Source organism: Silurus meridionalis, chromosome 25, assembly GCF_014805685.1.
Source record: "Silurus meridionalis isolate SWU-2019-XX chromosome 25, ASM1480568v1, whole genome shotgun sequence".
In the NCBI taxonomy this organism is placed as follows: domain Eukaryota; kingdom Metazoa; phylum Chordata; class Actinopteri; order Siluriformes; family Siluridae; genus Silurus; species Silurus meridionalis.
In genome coordinates this window covers 9,306,090-9,333,794 of record NC_060908.1, presented here as the reverse complement: position 1 = coordinate 9,333,794, position 27,705 = coordinate 9,306,090, and the positions used below count along the sequence as shown (strand labels likewise).

General features: G+C 37.3%; 3 protein-coding genes and 4 non-coding genes across 10 annotated transcripts; 5 read left to right on the top strand and 2 right to left on the bottom strand.

The window, feature by feature from the left end:
- Positions 1 to 1,420: 1,420 nt before the first annotated feature.
- lrsam1 (leucine rich repeat and sterile alpha motif containing 1) lies at positions 1,421 to 19,761 on the bottom strand. Of its 3 annotated transcripts, none has more exons than XM_046838741.1 (25): positions 19,434 to 19,761; positions 18,328 to 18,441; positions 18,153 to 18,209; positions 15,594 to 15,638; positions 13,211 to 13,288; positions 13,047 to 13,115; positions 12,873 to 12,957; positions 12,543 to 12,664; positions 11,488 to 11,578; positions 11,276 to 11,385; positions 10,169 to 10,198; positions 9,950 to 10,072; positions 9,260 to 9,399; positions 9,091 to 9,135; positions 8,602 to 8,672; positions 7,489 to 7,588; positions 7,319 to 7,406; positions 7,106 to 7,180; positions 4,591 to 4,671; positions 4,176 to 4,271; positions 3,100 to 3,198; positions 2,857 to 2,988; positions 2,474 to 2,534; positions 2,189 to 2,370; positions 1,421 to 1,914 (listed from the first exon to the last, which is right to left on the bottom strand). In XM_046838741.1, exons 2-25 carry the CDS (start codon positions 18,397 to 18,399, stop codon positions 1,792 to 1,794), a joined length of 2,175 nt encoding a protein of 724 aa, XP_046694697.1. In that variant the 5' UTR covers positions 18,400 to 18,441; positions 19,434 to 19,761; the 3' UTR covers positions 1,421 to 1,791. The 3 variants fall into 3 exon arrangements, with proteins under 3 accessions (XP_046694697.1, XP_046694698.1, XP_046694696.1); XM_046838742.1 differs by lacking the exon at positions 19,434 to 19,761 and adding an exon at positions 18,773 to 18,878; XM_046838740.1 differs by lacking the exon at positions 19,434 to 19,761 and having other exon boundaries at positions 18,328 to 18,878.
- rpl12 (ribosomal protein L12) lies at positions 18,994 to 22,893 on the top strand. Its single transcript, XM_046838775.1, has 7 exons — positions 18,994 to 19,151; positions 21,084 to 21,157; positions 21,429 to 21,527; positions 21,865 to 21,946; positions 22,293 to 22,379; positions 22,637 to 22,749; positions 22,837 to 22,893. Exons 1-7 carry the CDS (start codon positions 19,115 to 19,117, stop codon positions 22,840 to 22,842), a joined length of 498 nt encoding a protein of 165 aa, XP_046694731.1. The 5' UTR covers positions 18,994 to 19,114; the 3' UTR covers positions 22,843 to 22,893.
- Positions 20,878 to 21,004, top strand: LOC124379558. The gene has a single exon (XR_006924450.1). It is a non-coding gene; the product is annotated as a small nucleolar RNA SNORA65 (small nucleolar RNA).
- Positions 21,224 to 21,350, top strand: LOC124379559. Its single transcript, XR_006924451.1, has one exon. It is a non-coding gene; the product is annotated as a small nucleolar RNA SNORA65 (small nucleolar RNA).
- LOC124379557 lies at positions 22,064 to 22,190 on the top strand. The gene has a single exon (XR_006924449.1). It is a non-coding gene; the product is annotated as a small nucleolar RNA SNORA65 (small nucleolar RNA).
- LOC124379556 lies at positions 22,428 to 22,554 on the top strand. The gene has a single exon (XR_006924448.1). It is a non-coding gene; the product is annotated as a small nucleolar RNA SNORA65 (small nucleolar RNA).
- Positions 22,894 to 24,372: 1,479 nt separating the features above from the next.
- On the bottom strand, positions 24,373 to 27,425 carry pole3 (polymerase (DNA directed), epsilon 3 (p17 subunit)). Of its 2 annotated transcripts, XM_046838778.1 has the most exons (5): positions 26,904 to 27,425; positions 25,882 to 25,967; positions 25,674 to 25,792; positions 24,839 to 25,051; positions 24,373 to 24,561 (listed from the first exon to the last, which is right to left on the bottom strand). In XM_046838778.1, the coding sequence occupies exons 1-4, from the start codon at positions 26,967 to 26,969 to the stop codon at positions 24,873 to 24,875; spliced, it is 450 nt and encodes a 149-aa protein (XP_046694734.1). In that variant the 5' UTR covers positions 26,970 to 27,425; the 3' UTR covers positions 24,373 to 24,561; positions 24,839 to 24,872. The 2 variants fall into 2 exon arrangements, with proteins under 2 accessions (XP_046694734.1, XP_046694732.1); XM_046838776.1 differs by having other exon boundaries at positions 24,373 to 25,051; positions 26,904 to 27,424.
- Positions 27,426 to 27,705: the final 280 nt, after the last annotated feature.

Below are 27,705 nucleotides of genomic sequence, written 5' to 3'. Positions count from 1 at the left end.
ACTGCCGTTGCCCCCTATCACTGTCTTGCACTCGTTTTGGGGTTATTTAATTCTACACATGACTAGCCCACTGTCACTCACCCTCATGTTTGTAGTGATTGGAAGGATTGTGCATTAGATGCTTTTCTAAAGCTGCAAGGATATGAATTGTTCATTTTGCCCCTTTGTGCCCCCAGCACACACACACCCCAAGATTTATTCTATTCTTTTACACACTCCACCTATTTAAATTTCCTTAAATAAAAATATTGCAGAACCTAGACTGTTGCACAGTAATCACAGCAGAGTAAGCCTATCCTATTGTACATTTTATTTTGTTTACATTCTATCACATGAGACAGACCTTTTTAAACATGCTTGCTTATAAGAGCACTTCAGTGAATATGAGGATAAAGATTATCTATGAATAAATTAACCACTCAATCAACAGCAATAAGAAGACCGGGGCAAGAATATATAGTGTTTTCCAAAGACTTTGGCAAACACCACCAACACAGAATAGTGATCATTTAACAGTTTCATACAGAAATACAAATCACAGCAGGTAAAAACACCCTGCAGGTGCCAACTAAAGCATGACCTAAAGACTGCTGTTAGTCAAAACATGCCACAAGTAAGACATTAACACTGCAAAATTTTTATATTGTTATTGAATGTAAATAGACATTTTTAGCTATTTCACCTTTCAGTTCAAGCTAATGGAAGCTAAAGGGATGGAATCTTCCGAAACTTGGGAGGGAAATCCCTTTGGTCTTAAAGCCCCTACTTTGAATGTTAAAAAGCTTTTATTCAATAAACATTTCTGAAAGTAAAATCAAGAAATATTCTTTAACCAGACACTTCAAGAAACAGCTGTAGCCCTGGATTGAGCTGACAGGAAGTCTTAAGTAACTCAAATAACCACTTTTTACATTTCCATTTGCAATTTTAAGAGATTCTATTGTACAAACACAAAACACAATTTCTGAAATTGTAATCACACACATTATATATATATATATATAATGACCCCATGTAAAGACTGAGCATTAGATTAAAACACTGCTTGCCTGACTATTATGTAGCTCCTGAGTATCTCCGATTGTAATGAAGCCACTCTAATTCTCATTCCGTTGACAATTTAAAAAAAAGTACAGATAGATATTCTCACCATTAACACACAAAATCTCATTGTTGCCTCACAATTTTGCTCAGGCACAAAGAGGCAATCAAACGGGAAATAAGTCACTTTTAAATCTGTGTTTGGCCTAATAGTGGAGCTGGAGTAAGCAGGCGGCTAATTATGATTAGTATGTCAGTGAACCTGACATCTTGACCAAATACAATCCCAACTTAAACTGTCCCACTGTAAATTGCATGAAAGAAAATTGGGGTAATGGAAAAAAAAAAAAAGTCGTAACTAAAATAAATAGACAGAGGCTTTAAGACATAAGTCACGAGCCTTCATTTATCTTGTTATAACAGTCAGGATTTTGGGATAAGCACACAGCAGACTAAAAAAGGCACAAGTATTAAAATAGTGCAGATTTATAACATGAGGACCAAAGCTATTGATTATCTACAGAAGTTTCATAAACAAAAATCTTTGAATCTTTGTTTCTCACAATGTTTCTCACAATGCATACAGTTAAATGACTTGCCTCCTTTTCAACTGGAAATACTCTTGTTTTTTTGGTTTATTGTTGGGAATCTCACCCTAGAACTTCATGCATTATGAAAAAAAGCATGAGTGGCAGGAATATTCTAAACATGTGAAAGTGCATGAGTGGTCAGACCAGGTCCTGGACGGTATTAGCCATGGTAAAGGCGGATCCGCTGAGAGATGCAACTGCGGCACAGTGGGCATGACTGCAGAGCATCACTGCAGACCTGGCAGCAGCATATATGACCACATGGCAAGAAGACCACCAGGGACTAAGCAAAGACACAAGTACATTGTACACAGGTGAGACAAGACAATTAGTTCATATTATTAGGGCTGCAACAACTAATCGATAATGAAATTTTTTATCAACGAATGCCGTTATCGATTAGTTGGGCTGCTCAAGTTACAGGTTAGCGTGACGATAAGATAATTTTATCTAGTATTTGTTGCAGTCCTAATGTAAAACATGCAAATGGTAAAAAACGAAAAACTTTTATGCAGTTCCCCCAACGTATGTACTAAAACAACAAATAGGGTCCTTACCCTATCCTCCATACACACCACACACTCGTTTGTGCCTGGTGTGTCCATAGGGCTTGGGGCTGTAGGGGTAATCGGGGTGCTGGGGGTCAGAGGTGGGGTCAGCTGCTGTTGCGGCGGTGTGAGGGGAATGGATGGACCAGGTTCTTGTTCCTCTTGGAACGTAGGGGAACTCTTAGGAGAACCTGTGTTAGGAGACATTTGAATTATAGAGTCAGTTCCACCATAAATAACTGTTACTTAAATATTGACATGTTTAAGAAGATGAAATGTAAAGTGTCTGCTTACATGGTTGTTCTCTGGCCCAGTTTAGGAGAGCTTTCTGTATTCCTACTTCACTGATCCCCAACTGAAATAGCAAGAAGCAAAAAATCTTAAGTTGTCTTTCAAGCTGGAGTTGTGTCACTGTAACCCAAAATGTATAATTATTTACAGCTGGTAGGTAAAGGCTATTGTGAAACAGGATGCTACTGTGTTTTTGTAGCTGCTAAGCAACCATGTAGATAAAAAAACATTGAATGGAAGTATCGTGAAAAGCCACTAAGGCATAATTCTAATTTGAAAAGTTAGTGAAAAGCAAATCTGATATTTGTACAAGTAAATAACATGTTTATTGTGAGTATAAATGTATTTTTTGAAGCCTACTGTTAATAAAACCTTCAATTACAGACCTTGCTGAGGTCTTTGGTGGTCATGTAACACAGAGCCTCTGCTGTGATTCGATGATGAGCTATGACTGGCAGGTAATGCTGAGCCGAAAGCTTACACAGCAACTTCACCAGCTCCTTATCTACACCAGCTTCCTGTAAAAAAAAAAAAAAAAAAAGTGCAAATTAACCATACTATAACACAACTACATTCTAACATCGTAATGTGATTGGTCCATTTGAGTTACGATTTTACATTAAACTGACCTGCATGCGCAGAGACAGTGGCTTGGCATCCAGCAGTCTTTGATATTGGATCATCCAGTAGTTTTGCTGTGTGGAATCACTCTTCAACTCCAATTCCATCTAAACACAATTTTACCAACAATGAATTCTCGTGTAAAGATAAAAGCACTAAGCCTGAAGAGTTGGACTACATTTCAATGTGGCACATTGGTGAAGATAATGTTCTAGCAAAAGAAAAGACCATTATGACGATATGTGCTATTAAACAATACAGTGATTTGTACAGTTTACTTCATTCTATTAACTTAGAATGTAACTTTAGAGAAATAATGTAATTTGTTCATTCACTGCAATTCATGACTGTATTTTAATAATAAGACTACATTAATAATGCTGGATTGTGATTGCTATTGCTATTTCATTGTTATCTTTTATAAGTTTGCATGGAACAAAATGAACTAAAGGTACACAAGAAGTAAGAAATAAACTCTTAATGTAAACTCACCACCACTCATACGTGCATCTGTTCATTTATGAATTATTCAATCAACCAGTCAGGTGGTAACAGTACAATGCATAAAATCATACAAATATAGATGAGCTTCAGTTAAAGTTCACAACAAACACCAGAATGGAGAATAAATGTGATGCAATGACCAGCCTTAGATTTCTGTTCTTCATTGAGAGCAGACCAATGTGGTCTTTTGCCATTGCAGCCCATCGACCTCAATGTTAGTTTTTTTGCATGCAATCTGACATGCCTTTTCTGGTCACCATGGTTGTAATAAGTGGTTGTTCAAGATACTGTAGCTTTCATTAAGCCTGAAACTGTCTGGTCATACTCTGAACTCTCACATCCACAAGACATTTCCAATATTTCTAAAATATTCAAAGTCTGACACCAACAACTCTATAACAAGGAGGTGTGGTTGAGAGTTGGATAAGGACAGAGGGAGATGGCCACAGCTTATGTGCAAACACACATGATCACATTTTCCTCACTCATATCAGAGGTCATTATTAACTGAAGTTCTTGGCTTGTATTTGGAAAAATAGCTGATTAATAACTACTTTGCCGAGTTCTACAGCAGCCTTACCAAAACCTGTTTGAGTTCCATCTCTCTCTGGTCCTTTTGTTTCAGCAGCTGCTGAAGCATATCTGACAGAGCCGTCCTCTGCGCTGCCAGTGACTCCTAACAAAGCAAATACAGATAACCAAATGAAGAAACAAAGTCATTAGAATTGCATACATGGTTGTTGTATGATCATGGTGCTGGGTTGAGGGTGTATAATAAAGTGACTGACAGAAGCAAAACAATGTATGAATGAAGCAAAAACAGAAAAGAAAATAAAGTGTGAATATCTACTGAAATCTGAATTTCTATGAAGAAAACATAGGGCCTTTATTTCAGGACACTAAACCCTATACCAAATAACACAAATTCTGCTATTTTATACAAAGAAATGTTTCACTCCAAAATAGCCACATCAGCTTCCTCTTTTCCAACATACCTGCAAGGTTTCTGCATCCAGATTCCTCCTTTTAACCTCCAGCTTTGTCAGCTGCATTAACTCTGCCTCAATTAGCATAATCTAGAGACATGAAGACACGATGAGGTGATGCCGAAGGCTAAGACCAATAAGAAGCCTCGAAGTGCCCCTGAATTATTATATCATAATATAACTCAATACTGAAGAAAATACTGTAACAATGGCAGTAGCTCTGTCTCACATTTATTGAAAAATACTGTAAAATTATCAATACTTTATGTAACTGAATCCATACATTTAAAAAATTAACCACCATAATTAACAGAATTTTGTAGAGAGTAAAGGAATCTAAAATGGTTTACAAACGATGCATGTTTTCATTAGTTTTAAACCTTAATCCTCATTAATTAATCCTTATTAAACCTTAATAGCTTCAAGCCAATTCAGTGATTTTTTTTGTTGCTCCTTAAATCTAATTCAGTGCCACTTTAATTTAATATTTTTTAATTTACATAATCATTTATACATTTTATTTTTGAGTGCAGGGGTACTTTGAATGCTATATCAGATGATACTGCTGGTAGTATGTAAACAGAAAGGGTTGACAGCAAAAGCTGGACAATGCAAAAAAATTAAAAAATAAAATGGTCAGCTGCAGATGATCTATGCACTTGATCACTAACGACCCAATGCTTACAGTGTGTAAGTTTAGGAGTTAATGGCCACAGTTTTCAAATAACAATCGTGTTCAAAGCTGCATTCATTCATATTTACAAAACTTCATAAAAACCTAAAGCTCAGACAACTGTAACATACACCATCTCAAAACAAATACTGTGAAAGAGAAGAGCAGCTCTGTCATTGCAGCTAGTTAGCTATTACAGCTATTATTTGCACATATATATATATGGTGAGAGGTGGACTTGCTGGTGTGTTTTGGATCATTGTCCTGCTGCAGAATCCAAGTTCGCTTCAGCTTGAAGTCCCAAACAGATTGCTGGACATTCTCCTTCGGGATTTTTTTAGTAAACAGCAGAATTCATGGTTCCATTTATCACAGCAAGTCTTCCAGGTCCTGAAGCAGCAAAACAGCCTCAGACCATCACACTACCACCACCATATTTTACTGTTGATATGATGTTCTTTTTCTGAAATGCGGTGTAATTTTTATGCCAGATGTAATGACACACACACCTTCCAAAATGATAAACTTTTGTCTCGTCAGTCCACAGAGTATAAGTCTCATCAATATGTTTTCTGGCAAAACTGAGACAAGCCTTTATGTTCTTTTTGCTCAGCAGAGGTTTTTGTCTTGAAACTCTGCCATGCAGACCATTTTGCCCAGATTCTTTCTTATGGTGGAGTCATGAACACTGACCTTAACTGAGGCAAATGAGGCCTGCAGTTCTTTGGATCTTGTTGTGGGGTCTTTTGTGACCTCTTTTTGTGACCTTTTGTGACCTCTTGGATTTTATATATATATATATATATGTTTCTTTTAACTTTTTTCACTGTAAGACAGAGAGGAGGAGAGAAAATGCTGGTATACTGTCTCATCACCACAGTCAATCTTGGAGGTGGAAGCTTAATGGTTTGGGATTGTTTTAGAGCAAAGAAGGTTGGAAACTTATTCTGATGAAAGAATATTGAGCCAACATGGCTACCATTCAATACTTCCTCATGGAACAAATTTTACCATACAACAAAACATTGATGAGAAACATACATCCAAGCTCTGTAAGAATTATTTAGAGAGCAAACAGTCAGTTGGAATGTTATCTATCATGTAATGGACCCAGTCGCTGCAACTAAATCCTATTGAACTGCTCTTGGATGAACTGCATCACAAGGACAGAAAGAAATATCCAACTAGCAAAGAAAATATTTTCAGGTTTTCCAAGAGGCATGGCAAAGTATTTAAGCTGAATTTTTGGAGAACTGATTAGATGTCAGAGTGTGTAAAGCTGTGGTTCATGCTAAGGGATGATATTCTTTAGTCAATCTGTATAAAATCTGTTCTGTACTGTTAATAACCTAGTTTGTGGCATGTAAACAAAAGGAAAATACATGTGTTTTCTAAAAAAACATAAAATACTTTCTGTCAAAATCCCAAATTTGGTACATATATGCATTATGTAAGCAATTTCACAAAATATTAAGACATTCCTGCAGGCAAAACAAGTTATTCAAATCTAAATAAATATGTTTATAACCTTGCAGATCACTTGCCAATTTCAAGCCAATTACTCAAGTTTCAGATTAGCAACTCTTCTTAGCAAATGTAGAAAGTCAAAATTAAGCTCTTAAGAGATTAAACTTTAAAAACTAACTTGAATTTGTTCATTAATACTGTCTTTGGCAAATGTTCTGGCAAACAATTTTTAAATAAAGTTTGATAAATTAGGACTTGTACTCAGCCCTTATACTCAGTCCTTCAGCAAAACTTTTAACCCCCAATATCTTAACATCATGCTAGATTGTATAATGACCTGCCAGATGACTAAATATAAATAAAAGCATAAACCATGATGTCTACCTGGTTACGAATATAGCCATGTACACTGTCCCTTTGGAGCTGCAAGGCCTCAAAAGCTGCCTTCTGCATCTCTTCCTGCAAAACATAACATATTCACATTCAAAGTCTCAAACTGAAATAAATAAATAAAAAAAGAACAGGTCTTGCCAAAGAAAAATCTGATCCTGGTGCAGCACATCTAGTTTAAGTAAGAGACAGAGTTTTTTTATTTACCTCCTGAAGGATCTGGCTGATGGCTTTGCTTTTATCAAGCTGCTGTAGAGCCAAGACCTGCTCAAACTTCCTGTCCAAAGTATCCATACTGAAGATAAACAAATGTAAACTTCAAGGCCTAAGCAATAGAAAGTCTAGATTGTAGAAGTCTGACAAACATCTGCTTGTACCTCCTGCAGGCTTCAGACACCATATTTTGTCTCCTGTTCTCACTGGCTTCCTGCAGTAATCTCAGTGAGTAGCCCTCTGATAACATGGTCTGCATAGCAACTATACACATAGTGAAGAATATTGTGAGCTGACATATAAATCTCTTTAGTCATGTTTAGATAGAAATAAAAGATCTTGGATCTATGTGAAGCAAAATGAAAAGCTCTATAGGAAGAGGGACAAATTTATGTGTGGAAAGTTAGTGGTCTCCTCCAAGCTGGTGATTATAGCATATACTCAGTATATTATAGCATATACCCAGTATATTATAGCATATACTCAGTATATTATAGCATATACTCAGTATATTATAGCATATACTCAGTATATTATAGCATATACTCAGCATATACTCAGTTTGCAGTAAATATGTTAAAAGGAGAAGCAAAATGCTCAATCTACTGCATATACCAACATTTGCTTCTTAATCACTGTTTGGATCAGGTGTGTAATACTGCTACATCACAGAAGAATACAATTTCTACTTAAAAAAGAAAACTTAAACAGAATCATATATCTGTTTAAGATTCATGAAGAACTTTAATCATCAGCAGGAGCAATCTTTAGTTTTATTATACCAACTTACTCAAAGTGGCTAAACTTTTGACCAACTATTTGCTTTTCATGTGGAAAGTGCAATTAACTAAAATGACTATCCTGCAAGGCTCCAGTCATCAACATTTAGATAAAACTACATGACCTTTTTGAATGAGACATGAATTTATGTAATATATTCAGACAACATATTGAAAGAACTGCCTTTTGGCTTCAATTATAAATGAGAATACTTGAGAAATCAGGTTCTATAATTTTCTCCCGTAAAATACAATTAAAGGTAAATGTACAGTATTTAAGAAAGAAAATACATAAAAGATTGTTAAAGTCATTGGTTTTAAGCAGGATTGTCACTGGTTCTGGAGAAAATATTTCATCTCCTGAAATTAGGCCAAAGTGAATGCTTGTAGATAACAACTCTGTGTGAATTAAATGCTTCTGATTTCTGAAAGTTATTTCATGTTGTGTATGTTATAAAAAAGATTTTTTTTAGTCTGCTGAACAACTTTGTATCTTACCTGCAACATCTTTCTTTCTCAGAGAACTGGCTTCCTCCTGTGTGATGGCAGTAAGTTGCTCCATTCGAATTCTACAGACAGGCAATGAAATATGTTTATAATTGGGTTTTGTTAAATGTTAAATTAATTCAGTTCTGTTTTTTCCCCTTAAAATTGTGAAACCAGCAACATAATTAAAAAGGAATCAACATAGACCTGAGGTCTCTTGATAATCAATCAAATGATTGCATATATAAGGCATCCTGTGTTCTTAGACAGGCTCCAGATCTGCTACAACCATGACCAAGATAAAGCAGTTACTGAAGATGGATGAATAAATGTTGACTGCCAAAAGAATGCAGCTTAATGGATTGTCTGTGTGCGTGTTCCATACAGCTAGGGTATCTGGCAGAGATCTATTTAAAGCAAATAATTTGTTTAGCACATTCTGTGTCTGTGCCAAATGTAATGTTCCATCAGGAAGATCAATAGACTGCATTATGCACTTACCGATCTTCCTCTAACACCTGCAGAAATTCAGCACTTTTTGCTTGACTGTAGAAACAAATATTTTCAGAAAAAAGACATAATTTTTCTCTTTAAAAAAAAAAAAATGTTTGAAAGTAGCAACTGTTCAGATCTTTTCACTCCACTCCACACACTCCTCTTGTTCACGCACCGTTTGTTGTCCAGCAGCAGATTGGAGATACGGGTGGAGATGCCGGCTTCAGCCTGCCGGACTTTCTCCAATAGCTTCTGTCTCTCAGCTTCCTGGAACCTTTGCTGCTGGTTGACTCCCTGCTCTACACGCTCCTGCTCCTGCAATACAGAGATTATAAAAGAAAATTCTACACGTTAAAAGGGACTAAATATCCTGCAAAATCCTGAACTCATTTTATTCCATGTGTTCACAGCGAACATGAAAAAATTCCCACTGGGCAAGTCTTTAAATAAATGTCAGGTATTTATAAAAACGTTTGTTTGGACATGAACATTTAACTGGATTCATTTATGTGACAGAAAAGCAATGCTTCATGCTAGATAGGCACTTTAGTGATAGACGATCATCCTGCTAATTTTATGAAACAGAATTGCATTGATAATACATCCACTGAAAATATCTCGAAAGTTATTAAATATGAAAAATTGTCACTGGCAATTCACAACTGTTTAAATTTGTATAGATTAGTAAAACTGCAATCTGTTACACAGTAAATATGGCAGGTGCTATGTGTACCACGCCTGCAAGGGACTCGGGTTCCATCCTAGGTGTGTTCCCACATTATGCCCCCTGTGCCATAATTCCACTGTGACTCTGACCAGGGTGAAAATTTTACTTTAATTAAGCATGTGAGTAAAAAACAGATACCAGTTTGACAGACAGCAGCATCCCCTCTTTGCGGGAGTTGTTAAGAAGAAGGAGCTGTGTTTGCTCTCTCTGTTTCTCTTCCAGCTCCTTCTCAAAGTTCAGCTTCTCCATTTGCTTCTGTTCCTGATAGAATCAGACAGAACAATAATAAGAGAGATGTCTAAAGAAACACAATACAAAAGTTCCTGCAATTAACCAATGAGTATGAATCCAACATACCTTTCTTTTCTCATAGTCCATAAATTTGCACTGTCCAAAAAAAAAAAAAGGGAATAAGAATCAAAACATCAGTGAACATTTGCTGTGAACAACATTCACATCAAAACAATAAATGGTCGTTTCCTCTCAAATATACAACTGGGGTTTCCTTTACCCTTTAGTCATCAGCGCCGCCTGAGCGCGACCAATATCCCATTGTTCTCAGGTGTTAATGCTTAACAATAGATTAAATAAAAAGGGAGAAGAGTAACCATGACTAATTATACATCATTCTAAAGGTCTAAGCCTCAAGCATCAATTTCAGATCACTGTTTTTCAATGTATAACAAATGTATTTGCTGAATTTGTGTAAGCAGTACTTACACATTTATTGTAATAATGAGTCACAAACACATCCAATATTGCAAATCCCGGTTTATTTGGAAAGATGAGGCTCCACTGAACAACATGCCATAAAGTATTTTTGTTTCAACCAAACAATAGTGTTGTAATTTAGATTATTATTCTTTTGTTTACATCACAGTACATAGGTGTGTGTATTGTTTGTACGAATTTAATTCGTTCTGGAACACAATTAGCACCCTGAAAAATGCATATACTGATACGAATTTCCCCATAAGAAATAATGGAAAGTGGGATAATGTGTTTCGAACGACCCCAAATAATCATATACAGTATAAAAAAAATAAAAATACAACCAATATGGACAAATATTATTTAGTATTTAGTATTAATAATGCTAATTTGTTTTGTTACAAAATTTAACATGAAAGATCTCCCCACCAAACATATCTATATATATATTTTTCATTTAGACTAACTCTTCAATTTTGTTTAAATATTGTATGTATAAGTTGTATTGCTGAAATAAGTGTTGCCTATTTGACAATTTGGACATTCACAATGCTCACTGGAGCCTATAAACCTCTCAATTAAGTAAACTTGAGACATTAAGCGCATCTTGTTCAATCGACAACACCTGGAGTGCACATGGGGTTGAATTAATTTATGGACAAAATATTGTAACATTTAAGCTCCCTGCTATCCCCTGATAGTTAAACTGATGCTGTAAGTCTAATCTGCTAAATCAGTGAGCAAAACTCCCACCTGCCAGACTAAGTCTTCTCCATCCACACAGTCTGGACTCGGCTTGCTGCTATCATTTTCCAACACAGGCAGCAGGTACTGTGAAGGAGGACAGTATTCCAACCCCAGTTCTGCAAAACACACCTTTAAAATTAACCAAAGTTACAGAAAATATTTGCAGTGTCCATTCAGATCTGATTTCTCTCGTATCTGTAGTAGAACTGTACTTTTACCTGAGCAGAGAAAGCGCTGGATTTCTTCTGTGCCTGATGTGCAGACTGAGGCAGGTGGGTAATTCATAACACATGCATCAAGAGACAAGCTCTAAACACACACACACACACACACACACACACACACACACACACACACACACACACACACACACACACACACACACACACACATACACACACATACACACACATACACACACATACACACACATACACACACAGGGAGAGACAGAAGAACCGTAAATAGACTGTTAAATCCAATCAGAACTAGTGTTACAGGGTTAGGGTTAGGGTAGCCTTTGAGTGCAAAGTGTTAAAACCTAAGCATTTGGAACAAAGTATATTATACGAGCGATTATATGAGTGTTGTACTGAATATCAGCACAGCTGTGCTTGGGCTTTGGGCATGAAGCAATAGCTAATCTGACTTGCACTGACATACAGTTAATAGCATAATTGTAAGCGTAATAATGCTTTTAAACATTTTAGACAAGCAAGCACTTAGTAGTGTCTCTCAAATTTTACACACAATATGATTAAATAGTGTGTTTATATACTAAAATTAAATTCTGGCTGCAAATGTTTTGTGTAGTACAGGGTAGACCACTGCATTGATGCAGGATTTACTAAGGGATTTAGTAAGGAGTCAGAGACAACCTATAAGTATGCATCTTAACTACAGAATAAGAATTAGGACATGTTGTAGCCTGTGGATCTCACAGGAATTAGAGAAACACCATTTAATTAATACCAACCCCTTTCTGTGGGTACAACCAAATGCATAGATCACTGCTTAAACAATAACAAAAATAAATGCACAGCAAAAGCCAATTTCGCTTAAATGCATGTTCCTGAACTGACAATGTCGTATTTCTACTGATACACAGATTCACATATGAATTTATAAAAAGTATTTGCTGATTAAGCTTAACTATTAAATGTGCAAAACTCCAAAATTGGAACCATGTCAACAAGAACCAAGTTAAGCTTTATCATCTGAAATATTTTCAGTAAAGGGACCAGTTTAACATACAAAATGGTTTCACCCTCACCTCCAGGGTTCGAACGTTGGCCAACTCTTTGGGCAGTTCTCTGATGCTGTTCTCACTCAGGTCCAGGGTGCGCAGACTGCTCATGCATCCCACAGATGAGGGCAGTTCACGGAGGCAGTTCCCTTCACACAACATATTTTACACCTCATTATTATTTTTTGAAAAAGCCATGAAGAAAAACAAGATGTACAGAATGCGGAAAGTCTGAAAATAGAGATTGGATTAAATGTCTCTCAGCATGGAGATTAGATTCTTTATACAAAATAGAAAAACTCCCTTACATGTTACTAAAACAGACAGAAGTCTAATTTGAATTTGACAAAATCAAACCTTTCATATTCAGCGTTTGTAGATTCCGAAGATCCCCTATAGAGGTTGGAAGTGCCTTGATCTGGTTGTTTTCTGCATTCAACACCTAGACGATGGTGTCACCATAATTATATTTGTAACAACAACAAAACACAAAAAATAGAAGACCATGCAACAAAAAGTCTACCAGGCTACCTGGAGAAATGGAAGCTGTCCAATGTCATCTGGGAGTGAAGTGAGCTTGTTCTCATGCAGGTCCAAAACCTTAGGAATAAACAAAAGTAGCAAAATGGATCAAGCTGGCACGTGGATTATAGATAAAATGATGAGTTCTGTAAACTCTTTCCTGAATGTTGTACCTTTATAGTTGCTAGAGTGCTTATGGCACAGTTTTTAGGCATCAGTGTCTTGAGCTCATTTCCACAGAGGATGAGCACCTGCAATAAATAAAGTGATATAACAAGAACTTGCATTTTTACTCCAGCTTAAGCGATTTTTATATTTTGGCTGCTCCTATCCTCGCCACCATGGATCATCTTTCTCCATAACACTGTCATCTACATCTACCTCTTTCAAACCAACCACCTGCATGTCTTCCCTTACCACGTTCATAAACCTTCTCCTTGGTCTTCCTCTTTTCCTCCATCCTCAGCATTTTTCCACCAATGTACCCATGTCCCTCCTCTGCACACGACCAAACCATCTCAACTGCGGCTCTCTCACCTTGTTTCCAAAACCTTCTAAATGAATGCTCTAAAAAAATCTCATTACTAATCCTGTCCATCCTCATTACTCCCGATTAAAATTTCAGTATCTTCAGCTCCTACATCCAGCTCCACTTCCTTTTTTTTTGGCCACTGTCTCTAAATCATACAACATAGCAGGTCTCACCAACATCCTACAAACTTTCCCTTTCACTCTTGAAGATACCCTTCTATCACAAATCACTCCTGCCATTCTTCTCCAGTGTTGGGGGTAACGCGTTACAAGTAACGTGCTTTACGTAATAATATTACTTTTCTGGAGTAACGAGTAAAGTAGCGCGTTGCTTTATAAATTTACACATTAATGTCTGAGTTACTTTTTTTGAAAAAGTAATGCGAGTTACTTTTCAGTTCAATTATTTTGCATGAAAAAATAAATACTAAATTAAAATGAACGTAGTCACGTAGGATCGCGCACTCATACGTGCGAGCCGCGGGAACAGAAGCTGGTCAGAAGCGGAGATGGCAAACCAGAGCATTACATTACTGTGATGGAAGTATTCTTATTATTTTGAAATAGTCGAGGAAAAGGAGAAAGGAATAATGGTTAAGTGTAGATTATGTGTTGGTGAAAAGCTCTTGTCAACTGCAAAAAATACCACTTAAAAAAAACAAACATCTGCATGCAAAGCACAGCACAACAGGTGTGTGTGTGTGTGTGTGTGTGTGTGTGTGTGTGTGTGTGTGTGTGTGTGTGTGTGTATGTGTATAATGTTGAATATTTGCAACAATATGCAATGTTGCATATATGGAAATGGAGACAGAAATATAGAAAACTTTCAACTTTCCACCACTGCAGCTCTATGGACTGCTCAGAATGAAAGTTTTCCGTGGGAGACACATGAACGATGGCATCGCAGCGGAGAGAGAGAGCAAATTCACAGCTCATTTGCTCTTTGTGGGAAGATAAACTGCCACAATCACTGATAATAGCGCGAACTTTGTAAAAGCGTTCAGAATGTTTCAAGCTCATGATGAAGCAGAGAATGATGTAGACGAGGACGAGGTCATATTTACGAAATTGAACAATGTTTTACGAGATGACAGTGAAAGGTATGTTCTCCCTCCACATCACTGGTGTGCAGCCCACACCCTTAACCTTATATACACCAACGATAGTTACATTCCTGACGGCAAAAGCAGATTGTAAAGCAGTGTACAGAAGTGCGACTGGAAACTGTTCAGCCTTGTGGTCAAAATTTAGTCGATCATCTTATTGTTCTCCAAGAAGTTATTAAGCATTTTAAATGTTTAAGACATGTCTTTTGCCCTAATATAACTGATTTCTTAATGGCAATTATCTATATTACACCTGTTACACCTGTAAGGCGTGAAAGAGATACAAGTAACGCAAAAGTAACGCAAAAGTAATATAACGCGTTACTTTCCATAAAAAGTAACTAAGTAACGTAATTAGTTACTTTTTTGGGGAGTAACTCAATATTGTAATGCGTTACTTTTAAAAGTAACGTTGCCCAACACTGCTCTTCTCCACCCACTCCACCCTGCCTGCACTCTTTTCTACACTTTCAATTACTTTGCACTGTAGACCTCAGGTACTTAAAGTCCACCTTCACCTCTTCTCCCTGCAACCGCACCACTCCACTGCCCTCCCTCTCATTCTTGCACATGTACTTAGACTGTCTCTGTCAAATCTACTCTCCATATTACTCTGTCTGACCTTGTCCATCAACCTGTATCACCACTGCAAAGAGGAAAGGGCTCAGAGCCGATCCTTAATGCAATCAAACCCCCACCACAACCAGTCTGTCATTCCTACTGAACACCTCACTGCTGTCACACTGTCCTCCTACATGTCCTTTACCACCCTCACATACTTCTCTGCCACACCTGACCTCTTCATACAATACCACAATTCCTCTCTTAGCGCTTAAGCAATATATATATATATATATATATATATATATATATATATATATATATATATATATATATATATATATATATATAAACTTACCTTCTTCTGGAGCACTTTGCAGATGGAGAAGACACTGGTTGGCACCTATGAATAAAACACATTCTTTGAAAATAAGCAATACAAAACATGAGCCAGATCCATCAATAACAGTGTGTTACTGTACAGTTTACTTGTATAATACAGGTTGTGCACCTAATATCTAAACTTATAAAGTATGAGGTTATGTCTTTCTATTCAATGTGACCTGAAAGTTTTAAGAACACTGTTTGAACGTAAAGTATTTACATTAAATAACTTGCAGACAAAAAAAAAACTTCTTAATTTTATCTTCTCTAGGTTGGTCTATTTTTAGACTCTTACAGTGCAGTGGGATTCAGCTTTTGCTTTATTGCTACCTAGAGAGAGTATGCAGAATGCAGAAGCACTTTAGTCCTTTAGTCTAGAGGTCAACTGATTGATTGGCTGTCCGATTAATCGCACAAATTTAAAAAAAGATTTATCAATCAGAATCAGCTGATTGTGCTGCAAATTAAACAGATTATTAGGCAGGCGCATCTGACACACCACACGGTGCAGGTACATTTTGCGCTTGCATGAGAGAACATAACTCTCCCATACCAGCAGGTGGCAGTAGTCTGTATGCAGCATACAAACAGGGAACCTGGAAATGTAAGAACTGTGAATATAAAAAGCAAGCAGCATTTACACCTGCCACAATCATTACTAAAGGATTTGTGGGGTTTTTTTTGTTTTCTGCCAAGATGCAGTTATGTTATGTAAACAGTTATGTTGTTTATGTTGTTTTACATAGCACCAGGGTTCTGGATGAACTTTGTTTCATTTCACTGTGTACTGTGTCAGCTATATATGGTTAAAATGAAAATAAAAGCTTCTAAACTTGACTTGCAAAGACAAGAGCAAAAATAACAAGTGTCTGTAAGTTCCCTCTTAACTCCATCATTGTTTGCATTTGTCAGTTCCTTTTATTTTTCTTCTCGCCTGCTCATTCGCTGAGCTGAATAGCCATTTGAAATTGTCTTTTTTCGCTGATGAGCTGCACCTCTAATTCAATGTGCAAACTTGTCCAAAAAACAGCTGATGCCGTCCGACTAGAGCCAACAGTGTGGAACACACAGAGAAAACTAAAAACCATCTCACATTCCTGATGATCAACCATCAGCCTACTGTGTCCCGGGCGTTATGTTCTTAATCTAGCCGTAGATATACTGGCCCTAAAAAATGCCGTCATATATCGCCCATTGGCTGCCCTGATTTCTAAATATAATATCAGTCGACCTCTACTTTAGTCCTTAGTTCAGCTCTGACATCTTCCCTTCTGTACACTCAGCTCAAACATATCAGCTTTTAAAGATTCAAATTGCTAATGCTAATATCACTATCAAGGTGTTTATCATTGCAGACTGCTAACTAGCATCATATTGAATCACATTCTGTGAATTCAAGTCCAAAATTTGCTGCACCTGTAGTATTTTTCTAAACAATATTAAAGTTGAGCTTGTATCAAAATATTTTACATTTATTTGTATAAAAAAAATTGTGCAGTTTTATAAAAACATGCAAATTGTTATGGGTTGGTTATTGCACAGAAATAATTAATTGGACATTCAAATTGTGTTAACATTCTAAAAAAAATCAAGTGGAATTGATTTATGAATGTGATATTGTAACTATTCTAAATTGATGTGTCCAGATTGTATTATTACACTTTGGCAGAGGGGGCGTGACTGAGCGCAGGTTTCTGCACAGGCTCACCCACCTGTGCAGAATTTTATTAATGTGTGTGCTCTCTTTCAGTGAGGGAACAATATGAGAGATGAGAGAGACACTGACTTACTGACTGACACATAAACTGTGAAAAATGTGTGTGCAAATAAATACAGTGGTGTGAAAAAGTGTCCTGATTTCTTTTTTTTTTTTGCTTGTTTGTCACAGTTTAATATTTCTGAATTTCTTTGGATCTCGGCATGATGTCTAGCTTTTGAGGAGATTTTGGTCTACTTCACTTTGTCAGGCAGGTCCTATATAAGAGATTTCTTGATAATAAAAGAGATTTCTAGTAATCAGGCCTGGGTGTGGCGAGGGAAATTGAACTCAGTCTCCCTCCCTTGTGTTATCTTTTACTAATATTTAAATTAGTTTAATGATCTGAAACATTAAAGTGTGACAAACATGCAAATATATAAGAAATTATGAAGGGGGCAAACACATTTTTACACACCACTGTATATGTGTGAGTTTTGGTTCAAACCTTTTACCTACCCCACATTCCTTCTTTAACAAAATTCTCTACATACACCCCTTGCAGAAATAGAACACCATACAACTAACTACCACCAGAATATGTTTAATAGTAAAGTTTTACTCTATGATTTTTTTATTTTATTTTATAACAACATGTACTGTCATAAAATGTCTAGTAACAGGTCACAATAAGTGCAAACTCAGGGAAAGCACACAGCCTAAAAAGATAAAACATTTTTTTTATTGATCTTTAACATTCAGATAAAAATTTGTACTGCGGCTGTCTTGAGAAATTATAGATATTTAAATGAAGGACATCAGCTGCTCGACACTCACCTCTGCAAGCTCACAGTTTGAAATGTCCAGGATGTCATCTGCTCCGGCTTCTTTAGACTGACAGAAGAACATACAGGTGTAAATCACATACACCGAACTACTATATAAACTATTTGTTAGGCAAAACTTTAAAATTTCATTAAAAAGCTTTAAAACCAGACTTTCTCCTACTGACCAGGCACAACTGATACTCCAGGCGTTTCCTGGACTCCACACTTGGTTTCTTCTTCTTGTAGAACAGAGGCATCCTGAAGCCACAAGCACTTCGCTGTCCTCCTGTGTTCAGTTGCTTAAGTCCATACAAAACAGTTTCGAACAGCAGAATGTCAAGTGAGTGCAACAAAGTGAAAACAGCTTCCCTCTGACAGGTTTTACTCCAGCTCAATTTTTAACTGTTGCTGCCATAAGAGTCATAAACCCGGTAATAAGCCAATACAATACAGTACAGTACAATACAGTACAATACAGTACAGTACAGTTAGCCAGTACAGGCAGGCACACGCTAACTAGCCTACTTTAATTTAACCCACTTATTACAGGTAAGCAGGACGATGGCTAGCTAGCTATTGTTTCAACACAAATAAATTAATACATTCCTAAACTTCCCCTATTTAGAGTACCTCTCCGATTATTATCTATTCAGCCTGTCAATTTATTCAGCGTTAGAGATGTGACAGAAACAAAAGCGATTTATCCGCGTAACATCTCCTGACATCACTGACGCTAAACCGGATCTCGCGATACTTTAGAATCTCGCAGTATTTGGATATGTCAAGTCACTGCAGGTTAGTCTCGCGGCGATCTCGCGATAGTTCGTGGTCCTATATCAAGCCGCCTTGTGACGTTGTCGGTCCTTTTTCTTTTCACTGTAGCTGGTGAAGGTGCAACAGTAATCGGTCGTCCCGAATACGGGTTCATCCGACACCCTCACCAATTGAAGCCGAACTGAGCTCAGCGACAACATGCCTCCTAAATTCGACCCCAACGAGATAAAAATCGGTACGTTTTCAACAATAAAACAGAACCCTTTCGGGGACGGTTTCCGCCACCTCTCAGGCCTCGAATCTGTGAGAAGGCCTCGTGTTCTCCCCTGGTTCGGGTGTTTGTTTCCCAGCAGCTAAAAACGAGTTATAGTGTGGGGAAAAGTCGTTTATTTAGGATGTAGTGTCAACTATATATATTTTAATACTCGATTACCGAGTTAGCTAGCTAACATTGTAACGAAGTACTTTGTATTTTTTGTTTAGTTTGGTTTACTTATGTTAAAATGTAGGCAAATACCTCACAGTGGGGTTTCGGTGTGACTCGCTGCCTCGTGTCTGCGGGTGATGAGTGTCGAGCACGCGATCTGCTCTGTGTGACCTCTCGGGGACTGGAAAATACAGCAGGCCAGAAACACTCAGTCTAAATCAAAAGTCTTGTTTAATTTTTTGGTTTTTTTTTCCAGCAAGAAAATTATTTAACATGTTGCTAAGTTTAATGGAAACTTCCAGCCAAATTGTAATGTAGCATTGAAAGCTGAGCTGAGTCTCTGTCTGGTGTGTACAAAATATTTATCTGTAGATGTAAAGTATGTGTTAGTAGTTTAGCCCTTCATGAGTTATATTCATTTTATATATATATATATACATATATATATATATATATATATGTGTGTATATATATATATATGTGTATATATATATGTGTGTGTGTGTGTATATATATATATATATATATATATACACACACACATATATATATATATATATATATATATATATATATATATATATACACACACACACATATATGTATGTGTGTGTGTATATATATATATATATATATATATATATATATATATATATATATATATATATATATATATATATATATATATATATATAAATAAATAATGTGTGGCAAATGCTTGGCTACAGTTTTATCACCTAATTTGTATAATTTTACTACTTTTGATAGACCTCAGGTTTTTTTTATTAATTTACATTTATTTGTCTCATAGATTCTTTGCTCCAAAGTGGTTTACAGTTGAGGAATATTTATAGAATTAGATGGCAAATATGAGCAGTGTGTTTATACAAGGATTGTCGTCATTCAACATAGATAACGCTAAGATAAAGGGGTAAAGGATGACAATGTTGGATGCTCACAGAAGGAGTTCAGTTGTTCCTTGTTTGATTCATTTGTACAAATCCATTACCTGAGCCATTACTTATGCTTTAAAGTTGAGCAGGCTTTGTGATGAAAGTTATAGTGCGCAGCATAATTGAGTGTAGTGGATTGAACACTTTGCAGAAAGTTGATCACCAGTTTAGGTAGAAGTTTTGTAATGTCCTTCACCCCTGTGACCCGAGTTAATGAGCAGTGTTTTGGTGAGGTGCAACAGCTACAAGTTCAGCATACAAGAGTCTATTGTATAGTAGAGGAACTTGAGCAAAGGGTAAACCTGAAACACAATATGCACTGCGATTCTTCTGATCTCACCAATTTTATAAAAAAAAAAAATAAATTTCCTGTTATAAAAATGCAACCCCTCCTTTACTTACAAGATGGATTTTTTTTGGGGGGGGGGTTATAAATGTAATTCTTTTTGCATTTAGCAAAGATGGCTCTTTTTGCTGGGTAAAAATGTTCTTATTAAATTAAAATAATTATATAAACTTGACTCTATGGTATTGATTATGGCATGCTCAAAAATCTATGCAGGTGTTTAGTTGATCAGCCTCCCGCCACTATGCTAGTCTGTGTAAGTGACTTGATATAATCCAGTGGAGGCTGAGAGAAACCCAGCTCTAGGAAGCAGAGTTGCTCAGTCTAATGGGTAACTCTGTGCCGAAAGGCCTGGAACACAGTAAACACATGGTAATGTTTTTTTGGTGTGCATCATTTCAGTAAGACTGTGCAAATTAACTAAATATATATTTTTTTCAGTGTACATGAGGTGCACAGGTGGAGAGGTTGGTGCCACTTCCTCTCTGGCCCCCAAAATCGGACCTCTGGGTCTGGTAAGTGAACAAGCTTGCATACTTTTATCTTCCAAGGCTAGAAAAAGGATCTGTCATGATCAGCCTTCCGCCACTATACTTGTCTGTATGAGTGACTTGATATAATCCAGTGAAGGCTGAGAGAAACCCAGCTCTAGGAAGCAGAGCTGCTCAGTCTGATGGGTAACTCTGTGCCGAAAGGCCTGGAACAAATGAACTGCAATTGTAACTAATTTTAAAATGAAAACACAGATTTTTAATACTTGTGGTAATAGTGTTGTCATTATTTTAGTCCCCCAAGAAAGTGGGTGATGACATTGCCAAGGCAACCGGTGACTGGAAGGGCCTGAGGATCACTGTTAAGCTGACCATCCAGAACAGGCAGGCAGCGGTAAGCAGCCTGTGATTTTTAAAGCGTGTACATTTGACAATGTTTTTTTTTTTTTTTTTTTTTTTTTTTTGTATGGATGTCTGTCAGTGCAGTCTGGCTTCTGTGGTTCTGGTAAATAAATGCTAGTAAATTTGTTTAATTTATGTACATACTGGGTTATTTTTTTAAATACGAACTTTAGTATTTGGCATAGTTTAATCATGTACTTCTGCTCCTGGAAATAACTAGAATAACTAGCATTTCTTCAATCTAGCACATCAGTTTGAACATGCTGTACTGCTTGAACGCTAGAATCTAGAATTTTCAGTACTAGCAGCATTTTGTCTTGTTCTTGCAGATTGAGGTGGTGCCCTCTGCCTCCGCTCTCATCATCAAGGCCCTGAAGGAGCCTCCCCGTGACAGGAAGAAGGTCAAGAACAGTAAGTAGTCTTGGCTTTCACAGCTGTGAGCTTCTGTTTGTTATTTAAACGACTAAGGCATAAGCAGAAGGTGGAAAATTTCAACATGGCATGAACCCCTAGTCATAGCTAGTGCCTCCCGCCACTATACTAGTCTGTGTGGGTGACTTGGTATAATCCAGTGGAGGCTGAGAGAAACCCAGCTCTAGGAAGCAGGGCTGCTCAATATGATGGGTAACTCTGTGCCGAAAGGCCTGGAACAAATTGCTTGTTGATTTAATGCTTGATCAGTTTCATCTCATCTGATATAATTGTATCTGCTAGAAATGCAAGTGTATTAGCTCTAAATGTGTCACGTTCCCTGCAGTTAAGCATTCTGGAAGCGTTCCTTTCGATGAGATCGTCAATATTGCCAGAGTCATGAGGCCACGCTCCATTGCCAGGGAGCTCTCAGGTGTGTATACGTTTGGATTTGTGTAATACATGCGTTCCATGTCAGCCTCCCGCCACTATACTTGTCTGTCTGGGTGACTTGGTATAATCCAGTGGAGGCTGAGAGAAACCCAGCTCTAGGAAGCAGGGCTGCTCAATATGATGGGTAACTCTGTGCCGAAAGGCCTGGAACATCTTTGCAAATCTTCTCATACTGACTCTTGGAAAGCTTTCAGAACTGACCATTGAGATTAAACTAAGTTTGTACTGTCTCCTCAGGAAGCATTAAGGAGATTCTGGGCACTGCTCAATCTGTTGGCTGCACCATTGATGGCCGCCCACCCCATGACGTCATTGATGACATCAACAGCGGCAAACAGGAGTGCCCATCTGTAAGTGCAGAACTTATGTGCTTTGATTTATATTTTCCTTTGCACACTTGAAGCACTAAACTTTTTTTTTTGCTTTTCTTTTTTAAGGAGTAAAGTAAGGAGGCCAATGTGCAGGAATGGAACAATAAAATTTGTTAAACTCAATTGTGGCATTGCATTTATTTATTTTTAATAAATCTAAACGTTATCAGATGGAGTCCTTTTTGCTTAAAGATGAAGGAAAGGTGGTCATACATTTTCTGATCCAAACATTTATGATGGTAACATGTTGACAACTAATTATTAAAATACCATTTTGGACACATGTAAATCACAAATTGAAATGCATTTTTAGAGATTTGTATCTTGTACATTATAATTCACTAATGAAAGTAATGCTGATTAATGTGGGAAAACCATTGACTGTTAACAAGCACACCAAGGTCTGTGAGACCCTCCAAGGATATTCATCTTACAATCACCGACTCAGCAGCCAAACTGGTCCTGTCATGCTGGCTGATGTTGCAGGCATCATATTCCTCATGGCAGCTCTTTCACATGCTTGTACTCATTCTGTAAAGAGAAAACATTGGCAGATTTGCCAATTGTGGTGTTTTCTGGCAAATGCTAGTCATGTTGCAGGATTTGGGTCTGTGAGCATGGGTCCCACTGGTGGTGGTCAGGTCTTTATGGAGTTAGTTGGTCAGTTTGCACACCAGTTGCCTCCTGGAGGTAATTTTGTAGGACTCTGGCAGTGTTGTTCCTATTCCTCATACAAATGAGATACTGGTCCTACTTCTGCATTGTTGCTCGTCTTTGGCCTTGTCTAGTGCTTATGTAATGGCCCATCTGCCAGTATCTCCTCCATGCTTTTAAAACTGCTGGAAGAACACAAACCTTGTGATGGCATGTATGGAAATAACATCCTGGAGGAACCTGATTAGATTTTAGGGACTTTCATATAAAAGTAGTGACAAGAACCCTAACTAAACTAGACACACACCCAGAAGGATAACAATCTTTCTGGCCACCACTTGCAAAACCATTGTTTTCTGTCACCTTTCCAGTACACCTGCTACCATGATCACTTATGCTTCTTAACATGATAGATTGAGATCACTGATGTTTAATTTTTACATTGTTTAACTTAAGGGAATATGTTTGCATCAAAAATAATTAGGCTCATAATGTGCAGAAAGGTTGAACGCCCTAATTTTTAAAGTCTTTGCTTATAACATGACTTGGTGAGATCCATTTTGCTGAGTTCTTTAGCACAGTAAGGGGTAACTTGCAATTCTCTCAAAAAAAAAAATCATGCTTAGACTACCAGACTAATTGCCTGTTTTGCCATCAGCTACAATCAGCACATGGCCATTAGAGTACAATGAGTGGTGAACTGTGCATTCTTTTTTTTTTTTACCCAGGCATCTGCAAGTGTTCATTTTAGGATCAAGAATACTCAGATTAATTTAATTGGCTGCTTTTACAGCTGAAGTATATAAAAGTCTGTTTTGTCCAAGGCCTGCTTTAATAAATGAAATAAAACAAATTTGTAAAGTTTGATCCATGTAGCACAATCACACCAAATGCTGCAAACATTCACAAAACCCCTTTAATATGGAAAAATGGGCAGGGTGGGCTCAGTTCTACAAAAGTACAAATTTATTCAAAAGTATTAACATTTATCAAGTTCTGACTTGTGAGGAAACTATAAAAAAAAGTTAACAATGCATTTTCCACATTCCCTGAATTTTTGAATGTGCGGCCAGACTTTCCAGTACAGCTTATTCCAAGACAAAGCACTAAAAGGTGTGGCTGACCGTACATCTTCACCTGCAGACATCAATCACAGAAAGAGCAGAATTTTTAGAACGTGTGTGTACAACCTCTCGCTCAGTCTGATATCCATCTACAAATAAACCGATATGGACAACTTTTTTCTAAACTAACTTGTGTAGGTGATGACTGCTTCATACTGCTGCTGAGAAGACAAATACAACATCTTTTAATCCTCTGCACCTTATTTTATTTTCCTTAGAGATCAAGTGCTGGCTGTTTGTTTTCTCTACCTTCTACAAAGTGGACAAACAACTAAAGTGTCTTTAATAACCTAGAATATGGTGCAGAACTGCTGTCATTCCTCCTCAGTTCTCCACATCCTCCTCCTCTCCTTCATTCTCTCCATCCTGCTCATCCTCCATTTGCTCTTCATCCTCCTCTTCCTCTCTGCTCTTGTCATTTTCCTCTGTGCCATTCTTCTTCTCTTTATCCTTGCGTTTCTGTTCCGATGCCTCTTTTTTCCCCTTCTGGCCCTTTTTGTAGGCTGTTGATAAGACAGCAGTACACATGATCAGATAGAAGTGAAAGCACTACAAAACAGACACAGATCATATATAATAAATGTAAACTTTTACAGAAGCAATTGTGTATTGTAATTAATAAAGTTTGGATCTGTTTCTAGACCCAACACGCAATTGGAAAATTTGTTCACAGAGCTTTATTTATATATATATATATATATATATATATATATATATATATATATATATATATATATATATATATATATATATTAAAAGAATCTCTGATTAAATAGCATTCTACTAAGCATACACAGGTTCAGAAAAGACACACTGAGGAAGTAGGAATTATAGGATCAATGCTTTTGTTACTAGTTCAGTTCACCTCACAGGCAGCAGAGGGCACTAAACATTACAAACAACCGATTTAAAACCTAGCGATTGTGATCAATCAACATTAAACAAAAAAAGATCAGCTTTTTCATGACAATGAAAACTGCCTTGTTATACAATTAATGTACAAGTGAATAGTTACATTTAGGATTCTAAAACATTGTCAGGTATCCAAACCTGTGTTTTTATTTATCTGTAAATGCACTAATCAGACCTATAAACTACAAGATGACAAGTTTTAATGCAAGTTACCCTCAAGAGCCTCACGCAGAGGGGGCAAGAAACGCTCAAACTCCATCTCCTCCATAGCAGACATCACATCCCCAGCATTTAGAGTTTTCCTTTTGGCTTTCATGGCAAAACTGTTGGCACTGGTGATTAGATCAGGAGTCTCAGTTAGTGTCAGGTTTCCTGCTTTTATGCCAGATGATTGTAACTTGGATATTTTCTGCTAACCTACCATGATGTTGCATACAGAACAAATACACTGGCTGCTTGAGATATGGCTCTTCTTGCCTCTTTGGACACATTTACACCATCTGGTAACTGAAAGAATAAAATAACACACACATAGATGCTAATTACAGAAGTCATAACGACAAGCAAATTGAGTTCCATAAACATAAGAAAGAAATTCAGAAAGCATGGTGATGCAGAGGGCAGTGTTGCTGCTTTACAGCTTCAGGGTAGATTCTCAGTTCAGATTACTGCGGTATGCAGTTTCTTCCTGTGTGTGTTTTCTGGTTTCCCCCAGCTCGCAAAAACATTCAATTCTTTGTTGACTCAATTGAAATTGTCCCAAAGCGGCTTTTCAGAGGTTAAAGGGTTATGAAGTTTAAAGTTTAGTTGCTATAAGTTTATCCCTTATATGAGGCAACAGTGGCCAGGAAATACTCCCTGAGATGGTAAGAAGAGCCCCTGAGAGGAACCAGACTCAGTAGGAGGACTACTAAATCCCCAAAGGAGTGTGAATGTAGTGTTCTGTTCCTGTGTGAAGTGTCCAGTAATGGGCCTGGATTCTGGGTGTAACTTCACCATGCCCAGTGTTCCCAATATAAATCCAGATCAATTGCAAGATTAAGCAACTGTTAAAGATGTATGAATGAGGACATTCAAAACTATATACTACTAAGTACATGGTTGAAATGTCCAATACAATTATTGATGTAAATAAAACAGAAGCTATGAAACAAGTGTTGTACTTCTTATACTAACTGACAGGACTCATAGCTACACAGCAAATAAATCACTAAAGGGCACGTAGTGAAATTCGCATTGTACTTTCATTATTACAATCCTCATGTAGACCTAGTGCGATTATTATAGGGATATGGGACAAAGTCTACCTGGGATCTAATACTGATCATTTCTGTGTGATAACGTAGAGACAAAACTGAGGCTTTGAAAAGGCGGAAGAATTGGTCAAAGGCATAAAGTGATCTGGTCCTACAGAAAGTGTGTAAAAGAAAAGCGAGGACTTACAGCCTCTTTGATAATGCGGGTGATGACAGCGTTGGGCAGGTTCAGGTCCTCCGGTCTCTCCGCCATTTCTACTACAGTACAGCAGCTCAGCTCAGCTAGCCCGTGTTAGCCTCAATTAGCGAAGGAACTTCACTATACTGTCTGGTTTATTGTTACAGAATAAACTGTGCGGATGTGTGAAGGATGTTAAAATGAACAGGTTTTGTTCAACAGTGCGTATTGAATGCACATTTATTATACAGCTTCCTGCGGAACAAAACAGAACAGTAACTCGAGGCAGCTAACCGTTAGCCGCTAATTATTCCCGAACTGCAGCAAACCAAACCCTGTCAAATAACAAGCCGGAAGTTCTGTAGAAACAAAACAGGATATGAAACGAAACAAAATATCCCAGCTAAAGTCGGTTACATGCAGTAGATCTGATCCTGTAAGATATACGGTTAAGAGGGAAACTAGCAACCGAGTTTGTTTTGGAGCGCGCTAAACATCCAAACCACGAGTTTTACCTCTGACTCTGTCAGCGTCGGCATTGACGTCACACAATTCAGCCAATAGTCGGAGCGGGTTTTTTTTTTTTAACTTTTAATGTTATTTGTACAGTTTAAAATGGTAATAATACAACAATGTTCATTAGATTTTCTATACCTGTTTAGCTTCATAAATATAATACAACAGCTGCTTCTGACGTTATTCATCATCTATTATATACAAATCTGCCAAAAAACACTGGACCATGTGGGACGAAGTGGCATAGGCCAAATCTGAGATCTCAATTTTAGAGCCAGTTTGAGACCTTACAGAA

Bases quoted from the DNA above. Each gene is read 5' to 3' on its own strand.
- lrsam1 (XM_046838741.1), bottom strand. From the start codon at position 18,399: ATGCCTCTGTTCTACAAGAAGAAGAAACCAAGTGTGGAGTCCAGGAAA. The intron at 12,958-13,046 runs GTAGCCTGGTAG...ACCATCGTCTAG, and splicing joins GACAGCTTCCATTTCTCCAG to GTGTTGAATGCAGAAAACAA. The intron at 7,407-7,488 runs GTACAAGCAGAT...GTTTATCTTCAG, and splicing joins GTGTCTGAAGCCTGCAGGAG to TATGGATACTTTGGACAGGA.
- rpl12 (XM_046838775.1), top strand. From the start codon at position 19,115: ATGCCTCCTAAATTCGACCCCAACGAGATAAAAATCG. The intron at 21,158-21,428 runs GTAAGTGAACAA...TCATTATTTTAG, and splicing joins AAATCGGACCTCTGGGTCTG to TCCCCCAAGAAAGTGGGTGA. The intron at 22,380-22,636 runs GTGTGTATACGT...CTGTCTCCTCAG, and splicing joins CATTGCCAGGGAGCTCTCAG to GAAGCATTAAGGAGATTCTG.
- pole3 (XM_046838778.1), bottom strand. From the start codon at position 26,969: ATGGCGGAGAGACCGGAGGACCTGAACCTGCCCAACGCTGTCATCACC. The intron at 25,793-25,881 runs GTAGGTTAGCAG...TCTAATCACCAG, and splicing joins GTTCTGTATGCAACATCATG to TGCCAACAGTTTTGCCATGA. The intron at 25,052-25,673 runs GTAACTTGCATT...TCTTATCAACAG, and splicing joins TCTGCGTGAGGCTCTTGAGG to CCTACAAAAAGGGCCAGAAG.